Genomic DNA, 9,737 nt, shown 5'->3' with positions numbered 1-9,737 from the left:
AAGACTCCAAAAAGAGCCCGAGCCCCCAACCCCTCCCTGACTCCATTGTTTGTTCTCATTGACCACTCATGCTGCTCATATGGACCAGCTAATTGTTCATCTAGGCAAAACTTCTGGGTAGCGCCTGGCCGGTGTGGCTCAGTGGTTGAGCATAGACCTCTGAATCAGGAGGTCACGGTTCAATTCTGGTCGGGGCACATGCCCAGGTTGCGGGCTCAATCCCCAATAGGGGTGTGCAGGAAGGGGCCAGTCAATGATTCCCTCTAATCATTGATGTTTCTCTCTCTCTCCCTCTTCCTCTCTGAAATAAATAAAAATATATTAAAAAAAAAACACTTCTGAGTGGCGATTTCACAGTGTAGTGTAGAGGGATGGAATCCGGGAGTATAAAGGGTATTGGGGTCCAGGGTTCTAGGAAGGGGTGAAGGGAACTGCAGGCTGGGAACTTGTGGCAGGAATGCCCAACTCCTGGAATGCCACCTGTGCCTTGGATACCTTGCACGGGCTTTTGAACAAGAGGGGCTGGGAGGTCTGTCTGGGGAGTCCAGCTTGCCTGGACGAGGGTGGTGTCAGTGCCAGCGAACACCTCCAGCTCTGATGCTTTGCCACTCCAAGGCTGGCCCTTTAAACCTCAGTCCATGATGTCACCACAGACAGCAAGAGGTGGGAGGGGGACTGCAGGCCTGAGGATGGACTGCATTTCCCAGCAGCCTGGGGTGCGCCACACCCTTCCCAGCAGGCACTGGCCCAGGCGGACTATTAACCGGCCCGGTGCCGGTTTCCAAGCGGATTTCAAGATGGGAATGGGGGGATGAGGACAAATATGTGACACCTTAATCAATAAATAAATTTTTAAAAAAAGTAAGTGCTCACTAAAAAAAAAAAAAAGTGTCTGGCCATTCTGGAACGAGAGTGGGGTTCCCGTGGGGGTGGAAGGGTTGGAGCAGGCCAGGTCTTTGGGCAGTTGCATCGGGCCCCTTTCTGCGTGTTCTGTCATTAGTCCTGCCTTCCTGGTGCAAACCCCGGAGCCCTCCACCCTCCCTATGCGGGCTCCCTTCCGGAACCTAGGAGCTCAGCACCACTCGGACCCCTTCCCCACTCTGCTCCACCCTTGCTCCTGGATGCCCACAGGGCTGCCCTCCGGTCTGGCAGCCCCTTTAAGCGGTGCGGGGACTACATCTCCCAGCGGCCCCGGGAAGCTCCTGACGCAGCCCCCGCCCCGCCCCCTGCCCGCGGGGCGGTGCGGGCCTGGAGGGGGAGGTGACTTGATGTCATCCTGAGCAGCTGGGCGGCGGGTGCCGGGGCGCATAAAGCCGGGGCTCCCGCGGCGGCGCGCTGCGCCAGGCCGGTCCCGCGACTAGAGAAGCGGTCCTCGCGCTGCCCAGACCTGCCCGGAGCCCGCCGAGCGCCCGCGCCCCGACCCGCCGCTGAGCTGGGGGTATGCCCCGGCCCCCCCGGAGCCCGAGAGGGAACCCAGGAGCGCCGCCGCCCAGCACCCGGAGCGGAACCGCCGGGAAGGAGCTCTGAACAGCCGCCCCCTCCCCACCTGCAGCCCCTGAGGTCTGGGGCCCAAAGTCTGTGGTTCTTAGAAGTGAGTGTCCCCCACCGGAGGCAGATAAGATTTGGGGGGCGAGGAAGGAGCTGAGGTGGGGGAGGGTGCTGGGCTCTAGGAGGGGGGTGGCATAGGGATAGGGCCCCCATTCTTGGGGAAGTCCCTAGCGGCCAGGATCAGTGGGGCAGAACTGGGGCCCCATTCTATTAGGGGCCGGCGGGAGGAACGGGATCCCCATTCTAGGTAGGGCTGGCTTGGGGGTAGGCTCTATGCGGAGCGGGGTTATTTTGGAGCTGGGGCCATCAGACTGAAAGGAGGGAGGGACTTGTCCCCTGGAGGGAGGGGCCCCACCTCCGTTTAGGGTCTGGGCCAGAGGAGGGAACAGAGACGCGCCAGCAGCACTCACCCGCTGTCTTCCTGGAAAAACTGACCGGCTCTCTCCATCTCTTTCTTGCTGACCTCTCTGCCCGACTTCGTTTTCAAAAGACCCAAGGTGGGAACCCCAACTGGACTCTCCGTGACCCCCAGGAAGAACCTGAGGCCTGAGCCATCCTCCTCTCTACCCTGCCTGCCCCCCAGGACTGGGCAGTTGCCGAAGGCCCTGGGGGGGGGCCCAGGACTGTGGTTGTGCCCCCCCCCCCCCCAGGATGGGCCCAAGTTAGCCAGCCAAGCCTCACCCAGCATCTTCTAGGGCCGGCGGGAGCCCCAGGGTCCCTGAAGGCGTCACGGCTGCCTGGCTGTCATGGAGACGAAGCTGCCCCCTGCGAGTACCCCCACCAGCCCCTCTTCCCCGGGGCTGTCACCTGTGCCGCCACCCGACAAGGTGGATGGCTTCTCCCGCAGGTCCCTCCGCAGGGCCCGGCCCCGGCGGTCCCACAGTTCCTCTCAGTTCCGCTACCAGAGCAACCAGCAGGAGCTCACTCCGCTGCCCCTGCTCAAAGGTGAGCCCACCGCTGGCTGCCAGGCTGAGGGCAGTGAGCAGCAGCCGGCAGCTGCCATCAGAGGGAGTTTGGGGAGCCCCTTCCAGGTGAGGGACGCCCCCATCGGAGCTGACCCCCACCCCCAGCCCTCTCTGCTGACGCATGGCCTGATTGGCCTGTCATCCTTGGAGGTGGGGCATCAGGAGGTGGCGCCACCCTGGGGGGCAGACCATGGCCAAGGGTGGGGCCCACAGCCTGGGCTCCAGAGGCCACTTGAGGCCCAGGCGCTGCCAGGGTCCAGGAGCAGGAGTTTAGCAAGGCTCCCTGGGGTCACTGGGTAACCCCCACCTCTGGGCGACAGGGCCTGACTGGCTGAGCCAGAGGGCACTCTAGAGACCCTCAGCTCTGACCCTTCACCCCACTTCTGGCTGTTAGAACAGAGTGCCACCTCTGAGAGGGAGAGTGGCTGTTGGGGGCCCCTTGGGAAGCCCAGCATGCGGGGTGTTACCTTGCTTTCACCTCAGGCCACCATGCCCTCTGTGGGTTAGGGGGAAGAGACTGTTCCTTTACCCCGCAGGAATGGAGGGTGGGACAGGAGCCCCGGCTCTCTGAAGGAGTGGGGATGGCACAGAGCATGGGGTGGGGGGGGCACGGGAGGCTGCCCTAAGGATTAGGAGGGCTCGCCCCTCCCCAGAGCTGTGGCAGCTGGAGCCCAGGCTCAGCCCCTCCCTCCTTCCCAGACGTGCCGGCCTCGGAGCTGCACGAGCTGCTGAGCAGGAAGCTGGCCCAGTGCGGGGTGATGTTTGACTTCTTGGACTGTGTGGCCGACCTGAAGGGGAAGGAGGTGAAGCGTGCGGCGCTCAATGAGCTGGTGGAGTGTGTGGGGAGCACGCGGGGAGTCCTCATTGAGCCTGTCTACCCAGACATCATCCGCATGGTGAGCACCTGCCGCCCGGCCTCGGGGGGTGGGGGGGGGGTCTGGGGGGCACAGGGACACTGCTGACCTGCGGGGGGAGGGGGGGCGGTCCTGTGCGAGAAAAACCCAATACCCTCCTGCTTGGCCTCGAGTCCCACATCTCCCCTCCCCACTCCGCCCTCCAGTGCACCCGACCAGGGCCAGCTAGGCCGCTGTTGCTTATGCTCTCCCCAGGCCTGGTGCGCACTCCCCCCTCCGCCCCCGCCCCAGTCCCTTATCGCCACGGCCTGGCCCAGGTGCGCTTCTTCCACGGAGCCTCTCTCAGTGCCCCAGCTAGAAAGCTCCCTTTTGCTGGCTGGAACGTCTGCAGTCCTTACTGCTTTCCATCTTGTCTGCCCCACGGGCTGCACCCCATAGAGGGCGGGATGTGTCTTGTCCACCCTGGATCCCCAGCCCCTGGCCCCGGGGCTTCCATGAATTCTGTGTTCAGGGAATGACTGCCAAGGAGTGAGAGCTGGGGCAGGTGCTGGGTCCTGGCTTCTGGCTGAGGGCTCTCTCGTAGAGAACCCTGTCTGTGTCCCTCAGATCTCAGTGAACATCTTCCGGACGCTGCCGCCCAGTGAGAACCCTGAATTTGACCCTGAAGAGGATGAGCCCAACCTTGAGCCTTCATGGCCACATCTGCAGGTGTGAGGGCTGGGGAAGGTAGGGATGGAGCGTTAGAAGAGATGGAGGACGGGGGAGGGTCTCCTTAAGTCCTGGACTGATGGATGAGGACCACGGGGTGGGGTGAGTAGGGGAGTCTGTTCTCAAACTCACCTTTTTGTCTGTCCCCTCCCCCAGCTGGTTTATGAGTTTTTCCTGCGTTTCTTGGAGAGCCCAGACTTCCAGCCCTCCGTGGCCAAGAGATATGTGGACCAAAAGTTTGTCCTGATGGTGAAGTGGGGAGCCCAGGCCGGGTGGTGCCATGGGGCAGGGGCAGGGGCAGGCTCACTGAGAGGCAGGGGGATAGAAAGGAAGCAACCTGGGCTTGGTCTCTCTCCTGACCCTTGACCCTGGGTCCCACAGCTCCTAGAGCTATTTGATAGCGAGGACCCCCGGGAGCGTGAGTACCTCAAGACCATCCTGCACCGGGTGTACGGCAAGTTCCTGGGGCTCCGGGCCTACATCCGCAAACAGTGCAGCCACATCTTCCTCCGGTAGGTGCCTGCTGCCTGGCCCGCGGGACCTGGAGAGGGAGGGGAGAAGACTGAGGCACAGGCTCCCGGGCAGGGGGTCCTAAGGAACTCTGGTGGACCGAGTCCTTTGTTGGCAACATATTTTGTAATATTGATTATTCAAAGCCCGTGAGGTCAGCAGAGAAAGGGCTTTTATTTCCATTTTACAGATAAAGAAATAGAGGCTGAGAGGGAATTAAGTGGTTTGCAGGGCCTCCGTCAGTCCAGGGGGGTCTAGGATCTATATCTTTTGACTCTTATTGTGCTCAGCCATAGGGACCTATAGAAAGATTATTTTTTCTGCCCAGCTGGTGTGGCTCAGTGATTGAGTGTTGCCTTATGAACCAGGAGGTCACAGTTCGATTCCTGGTCAGGGCACATGCCCGACGTGTGCGTGCAGGAGGCAGCCAGTCACTGATTCTCTCTCATCAGTGATGTTCCTCTCTCTCTCTCTCCCTTTCCCTTCCTCTCTGAAATCAATACAAATATATATTTTTAAAAAAGATTCTTTCTGCAAATGTGTATTGAGCACCAATGCTAGCATGGCTTTGTAGCCGAGACTGGCTCTGAAGTTAGAAGGCCTGTATTTGAGTTTGGTTCCAATATTTGGGTTCTCGGGCAAATTATTTAAGCTCTCCTAGTTTCCTCATCTCTAAAATGGGAATGATAGCTATATCAGGGACAGTCATCAGAAATGAGGCGATGCCTCCAACGCTCTGAGGACAGCGGCCCGACCGAGGCCGGGACTACAGAATAGGTAAGACACGATCCCTCAGACTCCCTTAGATCCCCCGCTTATTCACTTTGGGACAAGCTTCATTGAACCACTGAGCCTCGATTTCTTCATCTGTAGAACGGATCCAATAAACCCTGCCTCCTGGGATAATTTTGAGAAGTACATAGCACAGAGTCGAGGCTCTAAGGGCCTGGCATTCTTTCGGTTGACTGGCATGAAGAGTGAAGGACGCAGGCTAGGTGCCTGCTGACTGGATGGGGACCAGGTCATGAGGGTCAGGGTCTGGGGGAAGATGAGTTGGAATGGTCCCTAGAAGAGGTTTGAGCTGAGACCCAGAGAGGCACGGTGGCTGGGCTAGAAGAGCGATTCGGAGGTGGGTGTGGATCTCCGTGGGGCCTGGCTCAGGGTGTTGGGACGGGAGCATGGCCTCTGGTTGGAGAGAGTTGGACTAGCGTGCAGGGTTGGGTGGGCAGGCAGGCTGGCTGGGAGGGGCTGGGCCTGCTCCAATTGCTCTGAGCCCTTCTGCGTCCTCCTTTTTCTCTGGCAGATTCATCTATGAACTTGAGCGCTTCAATGGCGTGGCTGAGCTGCTGGAGATCTTAGGAAGGTGACTCTCCCTGGGCCTCAACCAGAGCATCAGCGTTTGGGGAGGAAGGATTGAGGCCGGTCACCTGAGCCCTCCTCCTCTCTTCTGTCCCCATCCTCAGCATCATCAATGGCTTTGCGCTGCCCCTGAAGACTGAGCACAAGCAGTTCCTGGTTCGGGTCCTGATTCCCCTGCACTCCGTTAAGTCGCTGTCAGTCTTTCACGCCCAGGTAAGGCCCAGACCTGGCCCCGCACAGCAGAGAGCGGACAGAGTCAGGCAGCCATGTGGGTCAGCCTGCCACTCTGGCTTCAGCCACACGAAGTCACGTTCTTTTTCTTTCCTGATTCTGTTCCTTCTACTGTAGAGAAGCCCCATGACCCTTTAAGGCTCTCAGACATCAGCTCTTTGAAGCCTTCCTAGCCCCTTTCTCTCAACCTGCCCTAGGCAGGCTTAAACGCTCCTGTATTCGCATAGATTGTGATACAGATTTCTGTCATGGAAACTTGTGTAACATTTATAAGGGCTGGTTTGCTGAATGTTACCCCTGTGAGATCATCATGTGTCCCCGCACACTTGGGCATGATGCCTGGTACATCCTAGCTGAATGCTCGGTGAATGAGAGTAGACTCAGTAAGTGACCCGGGTCCTGCCCTAGTCCCCTCCGGACCCATCTTCTTTCTCTGCCCCCACAGCTGGCATACTGTGTGGTGCAGTTCCTGGAAAAGGATGCCACCTTGACAGAGCATGTGAGTACCTCTGGGGGAGAAGGCAGGTCTCCGTCCCTGCAGGTCTGACTCCTTTCTGCCTCAACTCCCACAGGTGATCCGGGGGCTGCTCAAATACTGGCCAAAAACCTGCACCCAGAAGGAGGTAGGAAAAGGGCTTTGACGACCATCAGAGGGGGGTTAGGAAAGCTTAGCTTCTGGAGGGCAGGCAGGTGTGTGTGTCAGGGGAGATGGAACTGCTGCCCTGTGTCCCTGCCCCCCAGGTGATGTTTCTGGGGGAGATGGAAGAGATTCTTGATGTCATTGAGCCCTCCCAGTTTGTGAAGATCCAGGAACCCCTCTTCAAGCAGGTGGCTCGCTGTGTGTCCAGCCCCCATTTCCAGGTATGGGGTGGGAATGGGTGAGGGTAGGACCTGGGGAATGGACTAGGAAGGTTGACCAGTTGACCTAATACAGCTCCCTCAGCCCTCTGGACTCTCCTGGGTCTGATAATGGGGCGATGCTGGACTTAGGGTCGAGCCCTTGGGTCAAGTCTTAGATCTGCCTCCCACTGGCTGAGGGGCCTTGGGCATATCACTTCACTCTGAGTGTGATTAAGCTTCTCATCTGTAATGTGGCCAATAGGGACTTTAGAGATAGTAGGGTAAACATGTTCGGTAACTAAAATGTGCTTTACATGGGTTATCCCTTCTTTTCTTTTTAAAATATATTTTTATTGATCTCAGAGAAGAAGGGAGAGGGAGAGAAAGATAAAAACACCCATGATGAGAGAACCATTGATTGGCTGCCTCCTGCGCGCCTCCCACTGGGGATCGAGCCCACTGGGGATCGAGCATGCCCCTGTCCAGAATCGAACCCAGGACCCTTCAGTCTGCAGGCCGACACTCTATCCACTGAGCCAAACCAGCTAGGGCATGTCTCCTTTTCTTAGTGGCCTTCAGTTTAATCAGTCCCACTTCAGGGCCCAGCTGGGACCCCCCCCCCCCCACCATGTGGCTGGCTATAACTAGTGTTCTTCTACATGTGTGACAGACCTGCTCCCATTCTTATGAGCCATAACCTGGTGGAAGTCAATTCTTCCTCACAGTGATTCTGGCACCTCATTCAACAGCCCTGGGGAGATAGCTATTATTTATTAGCCCCATTTTACAGGTGAGAAAACTGAAGCTGAGAGGTTAAATGCCTTGCCCAAGGTCACGTGACCCATGTGCAGTGGAGCTGGGATTCAACCCTGAGCGTTGGGCTCCAAATCCAGTTTCTTTCCTCCTTGTCACACTGCTTCCTCCAGTGGGTTACATGAGTCCTGAGGATGGGTGTGTGAGGGCAGGGCGCCCTGGGTTTTGGGGTGGGTACCAGCCCTGGCACCTGCAGGGAAGCCTCTGCCAGGCACTCCCTCTGCCATCTCCCTGCCCCAGGTTGCAGAGCGGGCTCTGTATTTCTGGAACAACGAATATATCCTGAGCCTCATTGAGGACAACTGCCACACTGTGCTGCCTGCTGTGTTTGGGACCCTCTACCAAGTCTCCAAGGAGCACTGGAATCAGTGAGTGCCCAGGCCCTGACCTAACGCACAGAAGCTGGGTCCAGGGCCAGCCAGTGCGGACACGGGGTTACTTCTAGCTAGAGAGACTGAGGCAAGGGTCTCAAGAGGGCTGAGGGGTGGCGAAAGGGGCAGGCAGAGGGCAGTGCCTGTGGTGTTAGGCGCACGCTGTGTTTGGGAACAGGGATCGGCAGAGCACTGTGGAGGGAGGTGGGGCCAAACTGAAGGTGCTCTCATCTCACCCCCTCCCCTGACCTGCCAAGAACCATCGTATCTCTGATCTACAATGTGCTCAAGACCTTCATGGAGATGAATGGGAAGCTGTTTGATGAGCTCACAGCCTCCTACAAGCTGGAAAAACAGCAGTGAGTGTTGGGGAGCTGGGCATGGAGGGAGGGGGAAAAGCAGGAAGGAACCAGCTTCTCATGGTTGGAGGGAGCCTCAGAGGATGACCCCACATCCCATCTATTCAGATATTTAAAGTCTCTCCCTATGTTCCTGGCTAGTGCTGCCCACTCCCCACTACATCGTCGTCCTCCCAAGGGCTTCTCCGGGTGTGGAGTGCGGACGCCTTGGAGTTTCCTCTCTCCCTAGCCGGTCTCTCAGAGCCAGGCCAATCCGCCTGCTCATGACCAGCCTCCTCGGTGATCTCTTCCCGGAGCGGAAGGCTCCCATAGATCATTGGTAGATGAGGTGGTGGTGAGGCAAGCTGGACTGCAGGCAGGGCCACAGGTAGGGGACCTGCCTTACCCTCTCCCCCCAGGGAGCAGCAGAAGGCCCAGGAGCGGCAGGAGCTGTGGCAAGGCCTGGAGGAGCTACGGCTACGCCGGTTACAGGGGACCCAGGGGGCAAAAGAGGCCCCCCTCCAGCGCCTTACACCCCAGGTGGCCACCAATGGGGGTCAGAGCTAGAGATCCTGTAGAAAGGGAGGAACTAAACCCAGAGCTCTCAGTCCCTCTATGCCCTCTCCTGCCCAGGGGCCCAGAGACACACACCTACTCCTGGCCTTGCCAGAGTGCGTTGGAGGGCTCCCTGCCTGGCCCAGCGTGGGCACTTACTGTGGGGAGGAGAGGAGAGGAGATGGTGGTCCTGGCAACAGAACTCTCAGGCCCTTGTGGCAGGACTTGACCAGGGCAAGCTTGACCAGGAAGCTGCCATCAGGGATCTCCCTGCCCCAAAAAGCTGGGCTCCCGACTGCAGGCAGGTTCCCACACCCTGCTCCCAGCCTAGGGCAATGGGACTCAGCTCCTCATGCACCCCACCTCGTGCCAGCGCGAGGTCTTCCGCACCCCACCATGGATCCATGGTCTATTTATTCTCCCCTGCTCACCCTCAACAGATGCTGACCTGGGCCTGGGCATACTCCTTCCCTCCCCTCCCTCCCTCTGTACTTTCTTGTCCCCTTTTTATTTATTGGGCAGGGGGAGGGGTGAGGGCACAGGCAGAAGAGATTCCCCATTTCCTGGGGCAAGGTGGGGTCACAGTTACCATGGTCTGTCCCCCTTCCCCTGGCTGGGGGTAGACTTAATAAAAACAGAAATTCA

At 58.5% G+C, this 9,737-nt stretch overlaps 1 protein-coding gene across 2 annotated transcripts; it reads left to right on the top strand.

The window, feature by feature from the left end:
- The first annotated feature begins 1,289 nt into the window (after positions 1 to 1,289).
- PPP2R5B (protein phosphatase 2 regulatory subunit B'beta) lies at positions 1,290 to 9,731 on the top strand. 2 transcript variants are annotated; one of them, XM_008159090.3, is made up of 14 exons: positions 1,290 to 1,591; positions 2,039 to 2,493; positions 3,213 to 3,409; positions 3,974 to 4,075; positions 4,232 to 4,324; positions 4,457 to 4,587; positions 5,889 to 5,948; positions 6,049 to 6,157; positions 6,621 to 6,674; positions 6,748 to 6,798; positions 6,917 to 7,036; positions 8,069 to 8,196; positions 8,457 to 8,558; positions 8,957 to 9,731. In XM_008159090.3, the coding sequence occupies exons 2-14, from the start codon at positions 2,295 to 2,297 to the stop codon at positions 9,102 to 9,104; spliced, it is 1,494 nt and encodes a 497-aa protein (XP_008157312.1). In that variant the 5' UTR covers positions 1,290 to 1,591; positions 2,039 to 2,294; the 3' UTR covers positions 9,105 to 9,731. The 2 variants fall into 2 exon arrangements, with proteins under 2 accessions (XP_008157312.1, XP_054581296.1); XM_054725321.1 differs by lacking the exon at positions 6,621 to 6,674.
- Positions 9,732 to 9,737: the final 6 nt, after the last annotated feature.

This window comes from Eptesicus fuscus, chromosome 13, assembly GCF_027574615.1.
Source record: "Eptesicus fuscus isolate TK198812 chromosome 13, DD_ASM_mEF_20220401, whole genome shotgun sequence".
In the NCBI taxonomy this organism is placed as follows: Eukaryota; Metazoa; Chordata; class Mammalia; order Chiroptera; family Vespertilionidae; genus Eptesicus; species Eptesicus fuscus.
The sequence above is the reverse complement of the archived record's forward strand: the minus strand, read 5'-3'. Positions and strand labels throughout refer to the sequence as shown.

What these genes read in the sequence shown, in the direction of transcription:
- PPP2R5B (XM_008159090.3), top strand. Translation starts at nt 2,295, where the DNA reads ATGGAGACGAAGCTGCCCCCTGCGAGTACCCCCACCAGCCCCTCTTCC. An exon ending in CTTCATGGCCACATCTGCAG is followed by an intron (nt 4,076 to 4,231) that starts GTGTGAGGGCTG and finishes CCCCTCCCCCAG; the next exon opens with CTGGTTTATGAGTTTTTCCT. An exon ending in TGTCAGTCTTTCACGCCCAG is followed by an intron (nt 6,158 to 6,620) that starts GTAAGGCCCAGA and finishes CTGCCCCCACAG; the next exon opens with CTGGCATACTGTGTGGTGCA.